Source organism: Labrus bergylta, chromosome 22, assembly GCF_963930695.1.
Source record: "Labrus bergylta chromosome 22, fLabBer1.1, whole genome shotgun sequence".
Lineage (NCBI taxonomy): Eukaryota > Metazoa > Chordata > Actinopteri > Labriformes > Labridae > Labrus > Labrus bergylta.
The window spans coordinates 20,396,581-20,420,312 of NC_089216.1; the positions used below are offsets into that span (position 1 = coordinate 20,396,581).

At 42.0% G+C, this 23,732-nt stretch overlaps 1 protein-coding gene across 2 annotated transcripts in view; it reads right to left on the reverse strand.

Annotated features, from left to right (window-relative positions):
• Nucleotides 1–541: 541 nt before the first annotated feature.
• The window catches only part of tmem102 (transmembrane protein 102), a 34,594-nt gene continuing 11,403 nt past the window's right edge, over nt 542–23,732 (reverse strand). For both annotated transcript variants that reach the window (XM_065950514.1, XM_065950515.1), the window contains exons 3-6: nt 9,437–9,778; nt 6,391–6,584; nt 5,915–6,127; nt 542–5,732 (exon numbers count right to left, since the gene is read on the reverse strand). In XM_065950514.1, coding sequence (XP_065806586.1) covers nt 5,133–5,732; nt 5,915–6,127; nt 6,391–6,584; nt 9,437–9,778 — 1,349 coding nt within the window. In that variant the 3' untranslated portion in view covers nt 542–5,132. The remainder of the gene's footprint in view (nt 5,733–5,914; nt 6,128–6,390; nt 6,585–9,436; nt 9,779–23,732) is intronic.

Genomic DNA, 23,732 nt, shown 5'->3' on the forward strand with positions numbered 1-23,732 from the left:
GTTAATTCTAATCCTGATCTTTATCATGCATGAGGAAAAGTTTACTTTCTAAACAAATACATAAAAAGTTGCTCTACCTTTTTATGACTTTTTTGTTAATGCAGCCTGAGACTGACCTTTGAGTTGGATGAATAATATTAATTTGAGCAGTAACCCTTTAATAAATATGAAGAGTGTCCTACTGTCTTATTCTAAATGTCTAATCCTGCAAGTGTGTTACAGTATAAACATTAAGGAGTGTCCTGCACTGACATTCCCCGTGTGTGTGTGTGTGTGTGTGTGTGTGTGTGTGTGTGTGTGTGTGTGTGTGTGTGTGTGTGTGTGTGGGCCTGTAGCACCCTCTAACTCTCCTCACTCAGTGTGACAAGAGCAGAAAAGACTCTCAGTGAAAACAGTCTTAGAGCACCCTCTGTTGGCCAGAAAATGTATTGCAGCTTAAATGAAACGTGGCACTGTGCACACATTGGTTAGTTTGATCTTCCAGTTCTGGATTTTCCTTTCAACATCTATAAAAAAAAAAAAAACATGTGTCATGCAAAAGTGAATTCATCTCCACGTGTGATTTTTTTTTTTTTAAATGCACTGATTTATTTCATGCTAAAGCTTGAAGATCGATCAATATAAACCCCCTGAAAATAAGAAATAAATACAGCAAATCAGTAGTGATATGATACAGAGAAAATAATTTGCACTTTAAGAAAAAAAAAAAAAGATCAAGTCATAAAAAGAGATATGAAATCCAATTTGTCAACCCTGTGGAGTGATTTCAGTACAGATATGTATCGCAGCACTTGAGCGGCACAGATCGAGGAGTACATGAGTTCAGATAACGTCTGATGTGTTCTCAAAGTAGGAAAAAGAGATCAGAGAGATTATGGTTGATACATTCATTGTGGTGGTCCGTTCTTTATCCGATTTGAAGTTGAAGGAGTCTCAAACAGAATCATCAATAACAGTAGTGATTATATATCGAGAGAGAGAGGTGATGTGAGTGTCGCCTGTGTTTCATGCAAACCCTGCACAGCAAATAGAGCCTCTTGTCGTTTCACAAATCTACAGTACAAATAGAGTGTTAGAGAGTTTTTCCAAAGGGGGCTTGTTGCATAATGTAAAAACCGACTACACTGAACGATTCAGGGTTTTGAGATTCTCCACAAATTTTTCATGTGCACAATTTAAGAATAAACAGTGATTGTTTCCAGTGATTTGTAATCTCTCAACTCGGCCGAGGAAGGTACAAAGTGGGACATTTTACACTCCCAGTTCATCATTCAAGTGACCGTTGACCTTTACATTAACGTGAGCTGTTCAATAAGTAAATGCTGCAGCTTTCTTTACGACATCTCAAAACCTTGACAGTAGTTTAGGTAAATGAACGTTCTGGGAAAAAGTGCTGAAAAAAACCCAACATCCGGCAACTTGATTAAACATTCTGCACCACCTCGACCGCACACTTTGGTTTTACACACACACACACACACACACACACACACACACACACACACACACACACACACACACACACACACACACACACACACACACACACACACACACACACACACACACACACACACACACACACACACACACACACACACACACACACACACACACACACCAGTCCAGACACACGGTGAGAAAAAAAACAATCATTCAGTAGTAAGCACATGGAGCTTTGAGAGCAGATAACACAACACAAGGCTCCATCAGCAGCTTTTTAAAATCTCTTAAACTAACCTCCATCACCTCCATGATCATGTAAACATAACCTTGTGCTTGTTGTGTTTTTATACCCTGCCTGTTCACCAACATTGGAAGGAGAAGTTTGGTGCCCAAAAGTCAAAAGGTTAACCATGAGTTTGTTTTGCAGATAACTTTCTTCAAAGTAAACAAGTTAAACCCTCCAAATGAACGCAGGAGCAAGAAGAAGAAACACACTAATGCTTGTCTGTTGGCTGTGCTGTAAAGCTCTTAATCATGTCAGCGGAAAGTGTTTAAACATAAGGTTGGACTAGTACCAAGTTTAGGAGCTTTGTGTTGCTCTGGACCACAAGTTCTAAAAGACAGAAAGTCGAGCCAGAATCTAGTTTAGAGGAGGAGGAGGGGGGTTAGAGCCATGAGAGAGTTAGAGAGAGAAAATGAAGCAGAGAGAAAAGACAGCGACAGTCCCAGAGAGAGGCAGTCATCCAGGCCCCGCAAGGCCCATCTTCCCCTCTTCAAAGGAGCAGAGAAGGGCCCGCCTCCCTCAATCCATCCCCCCCCCCCCCCAGGATGACTCCAGTCTGGTGAGAAACGATAGGAGACCAGCAACTAACACACACCCACTGAGGGTATAATTCACTGGCTGGCATCGGAGTGTCTGTCTGCGTCCTGCTGTGTGGGTTTTTGTCTCTTTGTCGAAAACACACACTCGCGCACGCACACAGCTCATTAAAAAAGACCAGCCGAGCAAAGGAGACGGGGGACAATTATCAGAATCAGTCAAGTCAGAACCAGTCTCCAAAAAAGAAAGAATAAAAAATCGAAAGTGAAACACAAGAAACTGTGACTTTCATGAACCAAAAAGTGACCCGACACACTTCCATGACGTGAAACAAGATGAACTGGGCGCACAACAAAGTCTGTCCCTGTCCACTTCTTCTACTGCAACTTTGTTTCTTTGATTATACAATTCAGCTAATCTGATACCTCCAGGAAATGCCATATTTTCTAACACCCCATTAAGAGGCCTAATGTCACACCGCAAACACACCAAAAACCACTGCCCAGGTAGAAAAACAAGGTTGAGTTCCATGAGTTCTCTTAAACCTTATTACAAAACAGGAAAACCACTGAATTATATTATACTTAAAAGATTTGAATCATTTTCACCTCCCTATCAGTCTCTACTGTTTACCAAGGCCTGGTCACTCCCCAAAGCAGCAGGCCAATGTAGCCTGTGTCTGAACATAACACGTTTGTTGTAGAAGCTTAGTGACGCATGATTGGTCATTTAGTCTGCAAATAGCAAGAAAACGATGAAAGTTATCATTATTATGTTCTATAGTACAAAAGGGACATCTTTAGATCATTTGTTAATCAAAGATAAAAAAAATAAAACCAAGAAAATAGTGGTGGTATTAAACTCCGGTGTTGAAAATGAAGCCAATGCTAAAGTGCAACAAGCTGCAGTTCCTCGAGTGTCCACCTGAGGCTGGCTCCAAAAACCCAACAAGTCCCATTATCATCCCTGTTAAAAATGCAGATTCTGACAGCAGAAATAAACAAATATACAGCTTTACAGTCTGGTTTAAACACAGGGCCTTCGTCTGAATCGCTCATTTCTTTATTCACAATGACTTTAAAGGGATGATATATCCATATTTTTTTGTAATTCAACTGTTTTGATTTGATTAGCGCAAAAAGTTATACTTGTGTTATAAGTATAGGTAAGGGGGGGGGGGGTTGATCAAAGTTAATCTTACAGCATTTCCAATATGGTGACTTCCATCTGCAGACTTAAAAATTCCCCTCCAGAAACGAATAGATGACGTGACAGGGATGACGTCCATGTTTCATATAGTCTTATCCATGTGAGGTTAGTTAGCTAACCTAACAGGCAGCCCTATATCTGTTTATCGTACCATCACTTCTTCCACCTCTCTATATGAATATTAAGGCAGCAGTTGGTGCCAAACATTGTCTACATCATCCTCTGGAAGAGAGAGTAGAGCAAACTACTATCCATACCAGAGCAGAAAGGTTTGTTGTACCTTGGGCCTTTTATCCACCCGTAGCGTTTAGTTCTTAAGATAAGGCCATTGAATTGTAAAAGTTTTAGAAAGGGTAAACAAAACAACCATGTTAACTTCTTGCTAATTGTCAGTAAGCATAAGGAAACTCATTAGCTCGGTTGCTGAGGGGAAGAGTTAATAAGTTCATGCTCCATTTTTAGGAGCAGTAATTGTACTTTGTACTCGCATTTCATGACTTTCAGTAAAACATCTTTAAGCGGTTAAAACTCGGAGGAGGTGAAACAAAAACTGGATGTTGCAAGGCAGCTAATAAGCTTTTTAGATGTCTACATTTATGACGTTAGAGCTTCAAGCATCAGTACCGTACACGAGCAAATCAGCTTTTTGTGATGATTCTATGGGGATTAATTGACTTTGCGAGCCAAATGTTGGCGCTTTAAATGAGGATGTGACCAGGCCTACTGGAGGAGAAAAGGTTAATTAACAATCTGACCGTTAGTCTGTAGATACATTTGATGTTAAGGAATATATATATATATATATATATATATAATGCTTGTTCTGTTCTCTCCTTTTCTAAAAACCTCTTTGGTACATTCCATTACCCAATGAAACGTGAGTGGCGCTGAAATGTAATTAAAGAGCTTAAAAAAAAGAATTATATTAATAAAAAAAAAAAAAAGGATAAGAAATGTAAGTACCTGAGTTTTTGGTTTTTTTTTATAAATGAAATCATGCTAGAAACTGAGGTGAGGGATAGAAAAAAAAGGGGGGTGGGGCTAAAATGTAGTTGGCAGAGAAATAGAGACTTTTTGTTCAAAGACTCGGCTCCTCTCAACATTACATTCAGTTACATCAGCCACACCTTGTTTTTCCTTTCTTAATTCTGCCATCGCCCACTCTGATCTGAAATAAAACGGGGGAGAAATGCAGCAATCAACGAGCGTTTCTCCACCTCACTTTAGAAGTGTAAGTATTGTGGAAACCCTTTAGGCTAACACACACGCACACACACGCACACACACGCACACACGCACACACGCACTGTTTTGATCTCCACTGGACTTCTTCCACAAGACTAAAGCCGGCCACTCGTCTTTGTAGCACCAGCTGATAAGTCTCGTTAAGGCCAGCTCGTTTAGGAGAGGGCCGTCTCCATGGCAACAGCTGGGGGACATCACTGTCTTTTTGTGCTACGTCCTTTGGAACAGGACGTCTTTTGTCAGTAGTAGGACGTGAGTGTTTTTGGTTTGAAAAAAGTTGGTCAAGCAGCATGGCGTTGTTGCTCTGTTTAGAGTCTAGAGGATCATCTCCGGTGTTTGATCTCTCAGAGCTTTTCAGAGTGAAAGCTAAAACGGACATACTTCCACGCATCTCATTAGCAGCATGTCTTCATTAGTAAAACTTGTCATCGATGCGGAAGTGCGGCCTGGTGACATCATCTGGGTTGAGGAAGACGGATATGGATTTCCCAGGGTTCTCGGTGACCAGCTGCTGCAGCCGCTGTGCCAGCTTGTCCTCTGAAGGCGAGATGATGCCGTTGGCTGGGTGGTGCCCCGGGGATCCGTGGCCGTTGGTGCTAGCCGTCAGCTCCTTCTTAAGATGGCCCGCCTGCTGCGCCTGGTCCAGGGCCGCGCGCAGGTGCTCGCTGGGATCCGAGCGCACGTGGGCGAGTTTCCTGGCGACTAGCAGCGCCTGGCTGTCCGTCAGGTGCTCCAACATGTTACACTGCGGCAGGAAGTAGTTTGGGCAGTTTTTACCCAGAATGCAGTGCGCCAAGTCGTCCAAGAGACCCAGGAGGAGGCGGCCGGGGGTGTCGGGGTCGGGGCAGGACAAGTAGGCGGCGGGGAGTCGGTCGCAGGCCCAGAAGAGAAGAGTGCGCAGGTGGTAGAGGCTGAGGCCTGTGCGGGGTCGGGCCAGGATACGAGACAGCACGGCTTTGGCCGCCTGGAAAGCCTGAGCCATGGGGTAGGGGATGCACTTCTTTAACTGGACCTGGTTATAAGATAATAAAATATGAAAGGAGTGACTTAATGTGAATATTCAAGAGGTACATTAAAAATGGCTGAGAAACAAAGAAAGAAAGACAGATTGATATTGATTCTCTGTTCAACATGATACAAGCTGACATCAGACATGGCACCACACATACAGTGTACATTTTCAACCCCCCTCACCTCGCTGCGTGAGAACGCCAGTCTCCACTCCCTGTCAGGCCGACCACCCAGCGGGGAGCAGCAGGGCAGCAGATAGAAGCCAGATATGGCCTCCTCTTCTGTGATTTTACCGTCCCAGAAGTGGTTGGCGGTCAGCCAGCCTTGGGCTACAGCGGGCCAGCCCCGGAATGACACCACAGGCAGCAGGTCGTACAGCACCCTGCTGGAGCCCGCCTGCAGGGGGGGGGGGGGATATTAGAACAGCAGCTACTCGTGTCTTTCATTTCTGCTCCTATATAAATAATTATAATTTTTGCAGAGGGATTTCTTAAAAGTTATTTCAGAATCTGACTTCATCTGCTCTAATTGGTTTCATGCAAAGTAAGTGCTTTATAATTTAGCAACCTTAAGGCATCCTCATGAGATTCTCACTACTTGTACTATAGAGCAACGTCGTCTACTTGTCATTTCAGCACAGTAACTGTTGCTATCTGTACCTGGAGGATGATAGTGGTGAGAGGCCCGTTCCTCTCCAGCCGGTCCGGGATGGGGATGCCTCTCTGGGGGCTGCGTCTCAGCTCGTCCACAGCCTCACTCACCACCCCCCAGAACCAGTCTGTCACCAGAGAGGGAGAGAAGTAGCAGCCATCCAGAGACTGAGGAGAGCCCAGGGAGGGGATGGAGCCTTTACCTGAGAAAGGACGAGAGTGGAGGGGGAGGAATGAAAGCACACCAGATTTACCAAACTCAAAAATAAAATAAAATGTAATAATATGTAAACAAGAGATTACACTCTCATCATCCAGCGTGTAGAGCTTGATGGGGTCTCGGAGGGATGTTGTTGCACCTTTCTTTCTACACTTGACCCGGTTGACTATGTAGCTTAGTTCAATATTAAGTATCTAGACTGGTGGCTGTGTACAGACAAACTTAGTCCACAGAAAATCTAAATAATAATTATCTTTAACAGCTCAGATTCAGACTTAAAAGCAGAATATGCGTTTGAGCACCAGCATGAAACCAAAACAACTTGCGCTGCATTGTTGTGTTAGCATGCTAATGATCTTTATTATGCTCGTATCTTCACACTGCATGTAAATTTACCTGAAATGAGTGTGATCTAGAAACACAGTTAAGCAGTGAGTACAGTATGTTATTCTTCTTTTCTCTAGTCCCTCAATTAAACAACTTTTATACACGAGGGGAGGAGTCAGCCGGCCGTCCCGAAGATGTAAACAAACTGAAGATAGGACTCTGAAAACTCTGAAAACATCACAGACAGTGGGACTCGGGTGTTACACCCATTGTAGACAGTCATGACTCACAGAGTTATTTTCAGAGGAGATACTTGATTTATATTATATTTAAGTCTGAAAAATCACATATTAAGCATTTAAAGCCAAGCTCACTAAAGTAGTAACACACCACACATCAATTTCTCCTTAACAAAATATAAAATGTATATTTCTCAGTGTTTTGGTTGTAGATTATCCCTTTTTTTCCAAAAACAGTATGACAGGATGACAACAGTCCTTTCGGCTTTAGGTTTTTTTGCTCACATGCTTGATCTCAAGAATGCCAATGCTGTCACCTCATTTTTGTCCTATTATTGTGACCTAGATATCTCAGGAGCATATGGTAGAAAATTCTTCAATTCTCTGTTGGAATCAAAAAGGAAATGGTAAATGGACTTCAACTTGTATAGCACTTTTTGTCTTCTGACTACTCAAGGCGCTTTTACACCACAGGTCACACCTACACATTCACTGATGGTAGATATTAAGTGTCCTAGTATAAACTAATCCCATTCATACACATTCACACGCCGACACCGAAGCAGTGAGAGCAACTTGGGGTTAAGTGTCTTGCTAAAGGACACATCAGACATGTAGCTGCAGTAGCTGGAGATCGAAACCCCAAACCTTTCTTTTGAGAGAAGACAGACTCTACCACTGAGCCACCCCAGAAACACTTTGTCATTAGATCTATCACTCATTGAAGTGTTTCCATGTTTCCGGGCCAAACTGTTACTGATTCTGACTCATCTAATTAGAGGACTTTCTCTACAGTTATCTCTAGGTTTCTGATTTGTAAATCTAACATGTTCTGTGAGGTGTTTATGTCATGTCTGTGTTTCTTAGTTTTTATGATTTCCCGTCAAGGCTCTGAAACACCGAGCAGACGACAAAGAACTAGTGGCGATGAAGGCCGTCTGTGTTTGTCTTGGCCAACAAGTTGCACTTGAACATACCACAAAGACTACAGCCATCGGCCAACCACCACGTACGATCTGCGTATGGCTGAGAGGAAGTAACTCTCCATGCCAGCAGGCGGAGGTAGACTGTAATCATCATTCAGAAAAAGGGGAAACCGGAAAAGGACGAGGAGGAATGCGGATAAAAATAAACATTGTTATGATACAACAACAGCCAATCAGAGAGATTCCTCTCACCAATTGCGACGACCAACGACAATTCAACACGCTGACAGGTAGCAACTGAGCCGGACACACCGCAAAAACTAGGGCGACGTTCAGCCACCAACGGTCGACGATCTCCTTGGTGTGTCAGGGCCTTCAGTCTTTGTACCTTATTTATTGTAATGTTTTCTCCTCAAGTTAAACGTACTAGAATTTGTTCTACTTTACGTGTTTGGATTTAGGCCTTGATACTATTTTATCAGAGTTGGATTTTGTAGCAGAAATCTTGAACTTATTCCAGTGGTCTGCTATTGCAACATAAAAAAAAACATTCAACACAGTAATTAACCAATCAGAACTTAATCTCTCAGCTCTGTTATATAATAAATGATGGTGTGACGCAGGGTCAAGGTTGAAGGTATTAACTAGTAGACTCTATCTAACCAATAAGCTGCAGTGTATATGGCCACGTACATTCTCTCAACTAATCCTGACTCTATCAGCCCATCCTGCCATAACAAACACAGAAGCAAAAGATACCATGAGCAATGTTGTAATACCACCAGAGAAAGTGGCAAATCTATGACCCAAAGTGTTGAAAATTAAAGCGATTCATATCCATAAATGTCACTAACTTCCCTCATCTCTGGAGTTCTACACTCACAATGTTTGTCAGATTGATATCTCAGTGTAAACTTTTCCATTATGAAGTGAAACTCATAAATGCTTGAGTGTGTTTTTTTTCCTGGGGTGGCACTTTGGAGTCTACCTTTCTATGGAGAGTTATATAGAACTGGGCCTGGGCTGCAGCTTTGCCGGGGCAGAAATTGCATCACAACATCATGCATCAAATTATCTCAGCCAAACATGAAGAAAATTCAATCAGCTTGCATTCCTTCTAGTTTGCACTGCTTCGAGGCTTTTTATTGTTTTCTATTCCACTCCTCTCAACCTCTCCACTAATCTTTTAGGTTTTCTTTTCCAGAATATTGCTGCTGCTTTTCTGTCTTCTCCTGCTTCATGCATTCACCTCTTTGTGCCTCCTTTACCACTTCCTCATCACACATTTCTATTTCCCTGTTCTCCTTTGATCTTGCAATGACGATACTACTTTTTCTGCTCACCCATTCCGCCCTCCTCCTCCTCCTCATCTTCCTCATGGATAAGTCCATTCTCCTCCTGGCAGCAGATGCTCCAGCGGGACAGGACGTTGGAGTCGCAGAGGCGGAGGCTGAGCCAGGAGTGGCACGGTGGGGAGTGCCTCATGTCCAGGGTGACGGGCTGGTTGCGGTCGTGGAGCTTGAGGGCGGGAACCAGCAGGGTGAAGTCCAAGTCGAAGTCGGCCCCTCTGGCGTAGTCCCCCAGGTCCTCTGGGTTCAGGTCCAAGACTCCCTCCCTGGCTCCACCTGACAGCAGCAGGTACTCGTTAGCCACCGGAAGGCGCTGATCTACCTTCTGGACTAAGCCTGGATAGGATGAGGGTTGGGGGCGGGGGGGGAGACAAAAGTCCATCATGCTCGGCAACATTTTAACCCACAGGAGTTTGTAAAGTGTGGAAAATGAATTTCCCCGTTCAGACCTGATGCAAGGACTTAAAAAAAGGTTTTGAGAAGTGTTCTCACACAAATACACAAACACATTAAAATGCATTTTATATTCAGATGCACGGACAAACTGGTGGTCTGGTGCACACGCAGGGACAGGAAGCAGCAGGTCCACAAGCGAGCGAGCGAGTCGGGGAAAACGTCCGGCTTATTTTGTTTTGAGAGGTTCTGCATATATTTAGGAGTCAGCGCTGCGGTAATATTGACACAAGAAGAGGTGTGAAATTAACAAACCACCTCTGTAACCACTGGGCAACAAATTTATGATAATCTGAGAGGCTCGCCCCCACATGTGTACTCAGCAAAGCCTTAATTTCAACCTCCATATACAAGGCCATCTACATAACAAACACAAAGCATCCTCAAAATGACTGACAGAGGGATTTCCACAGAGTGCCTGTGGCTGGTCAGGAGGAAGGGGGGTACATCTGTCTTGAAAATGGAATACATAAACCTATTTCTTGTAAGATGTGTCTGTTTCATAGACTGTATAAAACATGGACGTCAGTCACCCATTCTTTTCTAAAGAGGTGTTATCAAGCCCAACCATGGCAACCACCCCATTGAAAATATCTCTACCTGCATTCAATCAATCTAGAAACAGGAAGATAGGTTGATCTCCAACACGCCCACCTGTCAGTCAACCCAGACACACCCAAAATTATGTAAATGATGGCATAACTCTTAGCCTTCATATAATTAAAATGGATTAGTTGTCAAATACATTAGCCCTCTGATGATTTTAACAACTAAAGAAATGAGCCGTATAGATCAAAAAAATGCTCTTGAACCAGGTTGTAAACATCCAATCGTGATTGGAGTCAGACTCAAATTGACACAAGTGCAGTTTTTTGCTATTTCCGCATTGGTCTGCTATGATGTCTCCCTTCATCATCAATTCTTCTTTTTTTTAAATCACTTTTGTAAAGTGTGTGGTGGAAGCTTGTTGCAACTGAGCTAATCAATCAAAGCTAACGTGGCACAGAGTGACATCAACAACACTTTAAAGCTAAGAAAGGTTGTGCAACAATCAGTGCTTTTAAAAGAGGGAGGTCTGTCTGATTTTCATCAGAGGTAAGTCAAAGGTATATAGCCAGGGAAGACTGTCAAGTAATTATAATGAATGTCCATTGTTCTCTCAGTAATAAAAGGGAATAAAGGGACAAAATCCATTGATGGAATAACCTGGTCATTCAGTATATTCAGGTAGTCAGCTGACCTCATTCTTGGGGCACATAATGTTGCTGAACCTAGACCTGACCAACCCCAGATCATAGCACTGCCCCCACAGGCTTATACAGTAGGCACTAGGCATGATGGGTGCATCACTTCATCTGCCTCTCTTCTTACCCTGATCACTCTGGAACAGGGTAAATCTTCCTTCTAGTTTTTAATAAGGTGTTGGACAGTTCTTAACCCAATTTTAGTAGTTTCTGCAATCTCCTTAGATGTTTTCTCTGCTTGATGCAAGCCAATGACTTGACTCTTCTTAAACAGACTTAACATCTTTTCCACAACCACATGATGAGTCTTTCAACATAGTAGTTCAAGTCAACTTTATTGTCAATTTCAAAATATGCCAGACATATAGTGGAATCGAAATTTCGTTTGTCTTCGTCCCGCGGTGCAATACAACAAAAATAAGGTAAAATAAGATAAAATAAAATGAGGTAAAAATAAGATAAATAATATTTACAGTAATAAATTCTAAATTGTACAAAAGGTACAAAATGGTAAATAAAATTAAATTAAATTTAAAGAAAAATTGAACTTGTGCAATATGTGCAATGTGCAGTAAACTGATTGTACTTTTGAGATGTTAGCTTCAGAGTTATTAGTCCAGAGTTCTGTAAACTTGTGCAATGTGCCGTAAACTGAGTGTACTTTGAATAGTTAGCTTCAGAGTTATTAGTCCAAAGTTCTTGGTGGCAAACGGGAGGGGGTTTCAACGTCCAGTGTTCGTGGGGGCAGAGGGGAGGGAAGGAAGAGAGGGGAGAGAGTTAAGCTTCCTGGCAGCTTGGTGGAAGAAGCTGTTTCCCAGTCTGGTGGAGCCGGCCCGCAGGCTGCGGTACCGTCTCCCCGATGGCAGGAGGCTGTGTGAGGGGTGGGTGAGGTCACGCACAGGGTGCCGTAGCGGTCCAGAAGAGAGGGGAGTGGGACACCAATAATCCGTTAAGCAGCCTTCACTGTGCGCTGCAGGGTCTTGCGGTTGGCAGCAGTGCAGCTCCCAAGCCACACAGTGATGCAGCTGGTCAGGATGCTCTCGATGGTGCCTCTGTAGAAGGAGCACATGATGGATGGGGGGGCTCGTGCTCTCTTTAGCTTGCAGAGGAAGTAGAGGCGCTGCTGGGACTTCTTGGCCAGTGATGTGGTGTTGGTTGTCCAGGAGAGATCCTCACTGATGTGAACCCCCAGGAACTTGGTGCTGCTCACTCTCTCCACAGCAGCACCGTCAATGGTCAGTGGGGGTTTAGGAGTGGGGACTCTCCGGAAGTCGACAACAACCTCCTTGGTCTTGTCGACGTTCAGGAAGAGGTTGTTGTCTCTGCACCACGTGGCCAGTTGGCTGACCTCCATTCTGTAGTGCGTCTCATCGTTGTTGGAGATGAGACCAACCACTGCTGTGTCGTCCGCGAACTTCACAATGTGGTTGCTGCTGAAGGATGGAGCGCAGTCGTGGGTCAGCAGCGTGAAGAGCAGGGGGCTGAGCACACAACCCTGGGGGGCTCCAGTGTTCATGACGGTGGTTTTTGATGTGCTGCCGCCAACCCGCACTGTCTGAGGCCTCTCGCTGAGGAAGTCCAGCAGCCAGTTGCACAGGGAAGTGCTGAGCCCCAGCTGGTCCAGTTTGCCGATCAGCTGCTGAGGGATGATGGTGTTGAATGCTGAACTGAAGTCTATGAACAGCATTCTGACGTATATGCATCAGTTGGGGTTAAATAACTTGTTGCCAGCTGAAAGATAATCGCCCATGCAGTTATTATCCAATGGGAGGCTCTTATCTATTTGCTTAGTTAAATCCAGGTGGTGACTTTTTTTTTGGACAGGCAGTGTATATTGCAGTGAATAACAAAAAAGTACTTTTTGTACACAAGCAATGCTTTCTCACTCAGCATGTGTACATTTCACCTATCGGATGGGATTTCTAATTGTCATGCTTTGGCACCATTTTTATTTAGTCAGATGAACCAATGATAACCATCAGCTACCCTCAGATTAATTTGTCTAATTATAGTGGTGAAAAAAATCTCTTTGCTGGATGAGAAATAAATATAACACAGGTATTGTGTGGAATATGGAGAAGAGCAGATAGTCATAGAATCTGTGAATTATTTCTTATACGCACCTCTAACGTTGTATTTATTGTGCTTTATATTGTAATCTTAATATTGAACAATGTTATTGTACATCCATTTTCTCATTTCATGAAGGCTTAATGGCCGCAGGTTAATACCTTGGGATCACCCCTGTAAAGTATTTATGTGGAAAATACTGGATTTCTCCTTTTAGACTGTAGATAGAAAAAGACCAAGATTCATTATTTAAGGGATATTTATAGTTCATATCAACTTGGCTCACATTTAGTTAGTTAATTGCAGAGATCTTTGAATGTAGCAATATCACTAAAAGGAAGTCTTTAGACGGTCATCTTATTATATTTTAAGCTCATGCTTCTTCATCATTTCTCTGAGTGCTAAAAGGCATTCCCCACTCTCCTCTCTGAACAGTTTATGTGAGAGAGAAACTGGAGCCTCCAAATCCCCTTACAGCCAGTTAGCTGTGTTGTAAACTTCCCAGGCTCTAGGCCCATGGGAGTCACAGATCTGGAGTCGAGTAAATTATGTTTTTCCAGCTTTAAAGAGCAACGGAGAAAAGCTTGATCCAACGGTCAAACCTGCGCTGGTTTTAGCGGGGCTGAGTGTGAGCCACAGCCACTATAGGTCAAAAGGTAAAGCACTGACACTTAAAAACCCCTTTTGCAGTGGACAGATTGTGAGAGCTTGAGCTCAAGTGTTTATCCCCTGCAGGGCGGTAAAGTGGTTGCAGAAAGCTGAAACCCGGGCATCGGAGCCAGCCGGCAGGCCATGGCTGGGGGCGCAAAGCTGCTAACATGATTCCACTCATCCAATTACATGGGCACACAACCTTGATGGCATGTTTTCATGTGGGGGCATGGAGTGTGTACTCTGAGGTGTGTTAGGAGATTGAGTCAAAAGCACCAATGTGGGATTGAATGAAAAAGCCAATGATGGTCTCAGAGTGGCATCAGCGGAAAATATTGAAGATGCTAATGGATAGTTTGACTGTTTAACTTGTGAGGAGTACTTAAAGCATCCATGGGTTTTTTTGTGCTATTAATAAATCCAACTGTGACTGGGAAGTCAATACCTTTGCCAGAAAAGCATCCATGTTTTTATTGACATAGAAAAAAAGGTTGGAAATAAAACGGGGAAAGGTAGAGTAGGAGTCAAAAGGTTCCAGAGAAGCCTGTTTTTGGAGACCACTTCTTAAAAAAAGAAAAATTAAGTGTATGAAAGCACACCGTTAGATTAAGAGATTAGCCACACCACATCCATCTCCTGCTCACACTACAGCAGCTCAGCCTTTTATCCTGAGTGCTAAATCCTTTTCAGAATCTTCGTTCCTCGAAAGTCTCCGATGACGTCTGCTGGAGTGTCTGGTGGCATTCAACATCAAAAACACAGCGACTGATTCACTTTTGTCCAAAAGCGCACTTCAGGTAGCATTCAATTATTACATGTGCTCACAGCAATACTAAGTTTACACAGCAGTGAGTGGTTTCATCTCTCGGGCGGCCCAGAGGCTATGCTTACCTTCTGGTTGGTGCAGAATTGGCTGGTTGACTCCAAAAAAAATGAATATTTACCCTGCTGTGATTGTTTTTAAAACGCTGAAAACCAACACATTTCAATCTGAATTCATGGCTGCCAACGTTTAACTGTACTGTTCTCACAATTTTCCATCTAACGAGCCAGTAATAGACAACACTGGGGTTTAGGGACGGGAATGGCAGAGCTGTTCACAACACAATACTTGTGGTCCAGTTGAGTTAACTAATATATATAAGTTGATCTTATAATGATATGTCATGATATCAAATTAAATGGATGGATTTATTGACTGAAGTTTGGTGTCAGTTTCCCCCCTTGTCACGCTTCATCCTTTCACTTCAATTCACCACTTCAAGTCAGACATTATCCCACCGTTCTTTTTCTTTTATCATTCAATGGTTTCTTCTTCGACGAGCGCAGCACAAACTAGTATCTCCATTTCAATGGGTGTTCCTGCTAAAAGTGATTTTAAAATGATGTGTCGCTTCTCTTATGTCCAGAATGTTTAAAATAAGCCGGCTGTGGTGATGACTCATGGTCAAAGCGGCGGCTGAAAGTGCTGTATCATTGAAAATCACCAACTGCAGTGGGCTAAAGTGGAGTAAATGTTTTATTTTCCCTTAGTTCTTCCCTAAGTTCTTCACAATTGGGGCGCTAGTGGTGCAGTGGTTAGTGTGCATGCCCCATGTATGGAGGCTGTAGTCCTCCAAGCGGGCAGCCCAGGTTCAAATCCAACCTGTGGCTCCTTTCCTGCATCAGTGGCTGTGGCTCAGTTGGTAGAGTCGTCGCCTTAGTCGTCGGATTAGTTACTTCTGATGGATGATACTACATAGTGATCACTACCATCAGTGTGTGAAAGGGTGTGAATGGGTGGGTGTGACCTGTGGTGTAAAAGCGCTTTGAGTAGTCGGAAGACTAGAAAAGCGCTATATAAGCTCAAGTCCAAGCTCATGTCATTCCACTCTCTCTCTCCTTGATTTCTGACTCTATCCACTGTCCTATCTCTACAATAAAGGCACAAAAAGCCCAAAAATAAATCTTAAACAAAGAAAAAAGTTCTTCACAATTAAAGTCCCCAGTTTTGTCTTTGGAATGCTTTTATTGTGGGAAAAAAAATAACAGGAATTTAGCTGTTTTCAGCAGTAGCAACCTAACACATCTGACTCAGGGAAGAAATTAAACTTCAAACCACATATACTCAGTTCAAAGCTTGGACTGTAAATAAACATGGACAAAGCCTGAGTGACGTCACCCGTCTTACTGCAGGGGGTTTGGAAGCCCATCAATGAACAAGTTTCTGCTCCATCAGTATCCAAGATAGTCAACATGACGCAAATAAAATTACTACAGGAAGAAAACTCATCACCAAAGTAATGGCCACATGACTTTTAAAACATAAATTCTAATAGGCTGGAAGGAGGGAGAAATATGGGGCAAAACACTGAACGTGCAGATCAGAGTAAAGAGGGAGAAAAAGACGGTTTCAGAAGAGGGAACGCCATCTGACGCCAGCTAAAGGGCGACGTAGGATGTGACTCGTCTGATTTGTTTGGCTTTATCTGCCGCTGATAAATTGGGTCAAATAGCTAAGGGAGGAAAGGAGTGATGAAAAAAGAGAATAAAGAGCATCTTATCTGCTTCAGTTAGAGAGAGAGGAACGCAGAGGGGAAAAAAAAAACTGTATCAATTAGCAAAACTCTTTCAATCTCCACGCTGGCTGGGGAGAAGTTTGGGGATGGTCCAATCGACTTCTTAATCCAAACTCTCAAATCAACAGTCGCACACTGCTTTACTGGGCATCTGCCAGCCAGCACGCACACGCGCATGGACACACACATTGACACAATCCCACATACATGCCTGTAGACACTCACATTCTGAGAATAGAGCTGGAATGGAGACGGCCTAGGCTTGTTTCACAGCCACGGATTAAAACCTAATCCTGTAAGAAATGTCTTTGAATTTAGATTTCCATTATAGGAGGAATTTTTTTAACAGGGCTATTTTCAGACTAGACCCAGTTCCAAGTCCTTGAATCTACTATTTGATTGCTATTGGTTACTCCCTCAGTTTCAGCGTGTGGTAATAGTGGTGGCCTGCCTACCTACTTACCTGCAAAGCATGTTGTGACACACTTCTCAAAGCCCTGGAGGCCAGTCTTTACTCTGCACATGTATGCAAAAAAACAACAAACGTTGACACATACAACTCTGTTATATCCCAAGGATAGTATTCCACTTTGAAATGACTTTGTCTGAGGTCTGCATATGCCATATAAGAAGTACAGGTATATTTAAGGGAGGGGTCATTATATTTTAATATTATAATAGTTGCTAATTTATATTAAAAACAAGTATAAGAAGTTTGAATGTGACTGAGCTCATCTTAAAATATATTCCAGCTCCTGGTTGTAATGCTGTACTCCTACCAGATGGTGGCTGTAGCGTGTGTGAAAGCTGTTTGCTGACAGTTATCACAAAAGAAGAAGAAAGCATTAGTTTCAGGTGACACAACTGTAGAGATGTAAATAAACTAATTTAGCATCTCTTAATTAAAGATCCATTCTTAAATTAAAATTAACAAATTACTATGCTAAAAAGGTTAGCATGCTAATGGAAATTTCTATTCTGTGTTAGCATCACGCTAAAAAACTAAGATGTACCATCTATAAGACATAATGCTCCCAGTAAAGAATAATGCAACTCCCACCACTAGTCTATAATTATGCAGCGCAGTAAGAAGATCGATGTTTCATAATGTGGATTGTTTATTTTTGTATCACTTCAGTCTGTTATCAGCTGCTGTTTGTGTGTTAGTGTGTGTTAATTTGTTTGTTGTATGTGCTTGTTGGAATAATTGCGGTTTCCTTGAAAAGAACATCCCTAGAATATTTTTCAGGATTCCCCCCGAAACAATAGAGGAAAAAAAAAATACATAGATCTATCTTCTGTGAATTCTATAGTATACTGTACTGTATATACTTACATCTATATAAATGTTGTTCAATTGGACCACTAATAAAGCAATTTGCTACAAACTGAGCCAATAACTGAGTTTTTTTTTAATTAAGATTTGTTTTAAGATGTTTAAAAGTTGTAAGGCATTATATTTATTTTCACTTGTTTAAAAAAAAAAAGTAACTAGGAGAGTAACGTCTTCTGTTATTTGAACTTAATATTTCTAGTTTAATAAATTCTTCACTGAGTTTTTTGGTTTCATTTCCTGTTTTTGAGAGCAGACTTCAAGCTGATGAGTTGCTGCTTTTCAACATATTTACCAGTTAAATATTCATAAAATGAAATCTAAAATAACCTCCACACATCATAAAACATCTGATTTCTTGTTTTCCCTTCCAGCATCCAGCCTCAGTCAAATGAGAAACCAAACTTTGAAGGTTAAAAATCATGTGGCTGTTGCAATCAAGAAGCAATCACGCTGTTGCTGGAGTCTTTGAAATGACCTGCTCTGGGAGATGAGGCTGGCAGGGGGGGGGGAATCTGATATCTGATTTTGACGTCAATAAATCATCACAACTTTAATCCAGGGAGATAACTTTGATTGCCATAAACAAACAGGAGGAGGATCTGCTGCTGTTGCCGACCTTTACACTGAAATCCACTTTGAGAAATGTTCGGAAACTCCACTGACTTCAAAAAATAGATTTTCCTGTGAAAATACTACAATTGTCAATATTCTAACTCTTAAAGTATATATACTGTATAGTAGGGACGTGCATTACGAGGAAAATTCATATTGGAAAGTCACTGGCAATAATTCCAGTAAAATTCTGCTGTCTGCAATGAAACACGGTCTTTTTCTTTTGTTATTTAATGGAGGTTAGCAAACAGCTTTCAGAGGTGCTACAGACATTGTCTGACGGTAGTATCAAATCATAACAAGCGCTGAAAAGAAAGAAAAAGGGGGGGGACGCAATTAATAACTATTCAAATACTCAAAATTTTCACGATCTATCCCAAGTGAGAGCCACAGATGGTACAAGCTTAAGCCAAAAAGTAAGTTGAGGACAAGCAACAACTCTTCTACTGTGACAAAGATAAATGTGGGAAATGTGGCCCAAACTTTGAGAAAAAAGCCAATCAATATACGAGGGAAGCCCTGGCCCCGCCTCCAAATATGAAAATAATAAATCATGAAAATGGCATGGCGATGCAGTGGTTAGCGCCTCACAGTGAGGAGGTTCCTGGTTCAAATCCCAGTAGGACAGGAACATGGGTGGTTTCTCTCCAGGTACTCCGGCTTCCTCCCACAGTCCAAAGACATGCTCGTTGGGTTAATTGGTGACTCTAAATTTCCTGTAGGTGTGAATGTGAGTGTGGCTGGCTGTCTGTCTCTACATGTCAGCCCTGTGATTGGCTGGTGAACAGTCCAGGGTGTAACCCCGCCTCTCGCCCAATGACAGCTGGGATTAGCTCCAGACCCCTACAGCCCCAAACGGGAAAAGCAGTAAAGATAATGAATGGATGGATGAAAATGGCCTTATTTGAAAAAATATATATTTATGATGATTTCAAACCAATACATCATTTATTCAATGTTTTTTTTGCCATCTGTCTTGAGAGTCTATGTAATATCACAGTGAGGTAGGGAAAAGCCTTTTTAACTCTACCACATCAACACAGCACCGCCTCTCATATTAAAGAGGTGATCAGCTCAGGCTGTGCATTGCTTTGATACTCAATTTGGTTTCTCAGCATTTTATTTTACATTCATAAGAAAGAAAAGTTGTACTTTCCTGAAAAGGAAGCGATTGACATTCTACCACAGACCTTTACTGAATACACATACTTTACCCTCTAGGGATCATTCAGACATGCCTGCTTTTCAAAATAAAGCTGCAGAGTGACACTGCTGAGAAACCCCCCTGCAGCAATGGCGGCGGCATCATGGGAAACACGTCTTTTTTCATCACAGATAGATAGGAGGTGTGTGGCAGAATATTTTCACTGCGATCTAAGTTTGATGGATTTCAAAAATAGCTCTGTAAAGCTCTCTGGAAAATGGGGTTCCTCTAAATAAGCCCAAGACTTCTAGATGCTGCTGCTGTAGCTGGAGAGAGACGGGCAGGTCTCACATAGAGATCTCATCTTAAAATGTGGCTAAGAAGAAAGAAGTATTTAATGCACAACTAGAGATCATTTACTTGCGTTTATTTTTAACTATGTTTATCTCAAGGTGAAAAAAGACCCTGCTAACCAGTCAACAAACTCATTTCTACATTATGTTTAAGCACCAGAACAGTAACTCTTCAGAAAGAGTCCAGATAAACACATTTAAGGGTAGAGGTTAAATGGTTTATGGGCATAACATAATTGACACGTCGTCTGTTGACTTTAACTTAAGGAGTGAGTAAGCTTGAAAATGTAAAAAGGCGCAACATCTTTCTAAGTACATTTATCTAAAAAATGTCTGAATTTTGCCCAAATTATGCTCACAACAAGAGAAGAACAAACTGTGCTGGGGTTAATTTGCCTTTAAAAACACATTTTGCTTCAGAAAGTTGAAAGTTAACGTAACTTTGACTACATTATTTGCTTCTTCATTTTCAAGTCAGACTGTAAACAAAAGCATCACATAGAAAAGTAGTTTTTTTTTACTTGAAGTTCTTTAACGCAAATTGTTTCTTATGTAACAGAAATCAGTTATGTCTAACACCTCATTAAACTCTCAGCATTAAAGAAAAAGAGTTTACCTTAAGTTTAATAAAATATATTCATATTGACTGCATCAGAAATTATTAAATGGTTCAAATATAAAAAACACCAGGGAGCCATTAGCCTAGCTCAGATCTATTCAACTTGGGGGTGAGGGGCCAACTCCAGCCTGTAGATGAAATCAGACTGTCCCGAGGATCAGTTCTATTTACAATTAAAGAATAAATAACTGATAAACAGAGGGGAACAGCGTTACCTGCATGTCATCTCCAACTCTCCCTCCAAACATTTCCTGTCCCTCTTCAGCTGTCCTATCTATGAAAGACAAATGTATATACAAACACAAACACCTGAGAAACAGGGTTTGTCTGGTAATCAGAGGAAGACAGAATCATTATTTCGTCTGTAAATACCTCTGAGAGACAAACACCTGAGACAGTCTGGGACGTGGTGTTGTCTGTGTCAAGATGATTTTCAAAAAAAGGATGTTGAACTCCCCTACCTCCATGTGACCTTTCTGTTATGTTCAACAATAAAACTGTAATCCAGCAGAGCACACCATAATAATATTCTTAAGGCAGCCTCATCCCAAAAGCAGACATTCAGTCTCTTTGATACAAATGACTCCTGACTGCTTTAGTCCTCACCAGATGTTATCTGTGCTGTTCGAGCAGCACTTCTTGCAGCCTCGTCTTGCACATTAATAGCAGGATTAATCCCAGACAACCCGGAACACTGAAAAAGGGGAGCCGTTCTGCCTGCTTGCTGTTTATGAATTCATATCAAGGAAGGAGATTAGCTGAAAAATGGGCTTTTTTTTCAGAGGAGAGGAATGTGGAGGAGCCTGGAGTTTCATCTGATAGGAGAGGGTTGTCTCAGGCCGCGGAACAAGAGGTGTGCATGATGAGGTAAAAAACACAACAAACACGGCTCAGGGTGTTGACAGAGAGTCTGTCTAAACCACCTGCAGAGGCAGAGGATGCAGGAAGCTGTCAGCGTCTTTCAGCTCTTCACTGCCGCTTTGATGCCTTGCACACTGTGATAGCATATCCCACTAAGTGACAGGCAATTATCACTGAAAGGTGAGCGCATCAGTGCAGGTTTTCTTTCTGATTTCAGAGCAGCACTGTAGCCTAGTCTTTTAAGAAAACACTGCTGAACTGATCCTAAACTCTAAAGAACCGGAATGTGAAAAATACTACACAGAAATCAATCAAGGATAAATGATTGAGTAATTACCTCACTAGCTTACATTTGGGCCCAGTCCCAATTAAAGGAGAAACACAATTTCAATTTTAAATGCTATATTTGACAATTTGAAATGCAAAGACGGATTGGCTTCTCTCCCAATGCTTTTTTATCAACACCATGGGTATTCAATATAGTGAGTCTAAGGGACTCACGGGTGGTGATTTGAGTAGGTCCCTATAAGATACTTAATAAGTCTCCAGTGTTGTTTTTGTTTCTAATTGTAAACTTGTGTTTTATGATGGTTTGCTACGATTAGAGATGCAACGATCCACCTTTTTACAAACAGGAAGCAGCAAGAACTGAAAGATCAAATATTTTAAAGGTTGCATATAAATCTTTTAAACAAGGGTCTATAAGTCTCAGATATCCCCAAACCATGTGTGTGAAGTTTCTTCTTAAAATCTATTCTGATCCTGTATTTGATCATGCCTATTAATCCCTCTATTTCAGCCCTGCTCAGAACAGGCTGTTTCTGTGTCTGTAGCTTTAAATATGTAAATGAGCTGTGTCTGACCACGCCCCCTCTCTGGAAGGGCTTGGGGGGAAAAAATACTACGAATCTGGCAGGAGAAACTCCAGGTGAAGTCTGAGAGAATGCCCTCACATATACAGCTCCTCCTGCAACTATCAGGAGTTTTGTAGGATTTTTCTGCAGGTCTGAAAGCCCTTTAGGATTTCCAAAACGTTCACACTCCTAGAAAATGTGCACTATTTTAAGCAACCAAGGAACAAGAGGAGCAAGTGAACCTGAAAATCTAAAAGATGCAAAAAATTTTAGGGTACAGAGTGAATGTGCTCGCTGCATCTCTTTCTCTAACACACACACACACACACACACACACACACACACACACACACACACACACACACACACACACACACACACACACACACACACACACACACACACACACACACACACACACACACACACACACACACACACACACACACACACACACACACACACACACACACACACACACACACACACACACACACAGACACTCACTGAGGCTGATTTCATACCTGAATTTTTCATCGAGTCTTAGTCACTGTTTTCATTAGCGCATCGAGCACTTGAGAAAGTTTCTATCTTAGTTGAGCAAGTTCTCAGAAATTTCACCTACGGTAAATTCTAAGAAATGTAAAAGGGAGATATCTTGTCGGTTCCGGGGCCATTTATTAGATAACAGAAAGGCGTCAGGCATTGCGTGACAAGCTGCTGAGGCAAACATTCGGTTTAATTTTTTTTTTTTTTGTGCAAATCAAACAGCTACAGCCTGCACATAAGATTCTGTTATCGTTCGACTGCACCAACCTCTCCGCCTCTGGATATTTGAAGTGTGACTCTGCAAGAGCAGAAATCAAGATGTCAGCCTCGCTTATTAAAAGCAGCACAGCAGATAATAAGTCATGTAATGCCAAACACTTCTAGTGAACATGCCACATATTTTAAGTGATAATTACTCAAATACATTGAGAGAGAATAACAGAAGGATGTCTGGGTGTGTGACCAAATCGAGCCAAAGGACATCGTATTGGTTTTGAATAACAGCCACTTTTCGGCACAGAGGATTGATGAACCGATTGTGAACTGTGGAAGAATATTAACAACTCGTTCATTTTCAGTGATGTGCCATGATTCTTACAGTTAAGAAAAAAAAGGTGTCAGTGAACAACAATGACCCATATTAGTGGCAGCAAAAACGCATCTCATCTGTGCCGCTTGGCAGGGGTGCAACTGAACAGAAAACGAAGCCCAAACAAGTCAAACCCAGATATGTCATGCAGTGCCGCAGGCGTCAAATCCTGTCAAATCCAAAATGCTATTAACTAAGAATTATTCAGCCAGAGTGGCCTTGTGGGAAAGTCATCCCAAGCATGCATTAAAAAACTACAACAGAAGTGTTGAAGCATCAGAGCGGGGACATGCAATGATCCAACAAGTCGCAGCAGTGATATCGGCATCCAGCTGTGAGTCAGTCATCTGTATGTCAGATCAGTGTTAATATGTCGGGGTGAGAGACTGCTTAAGCA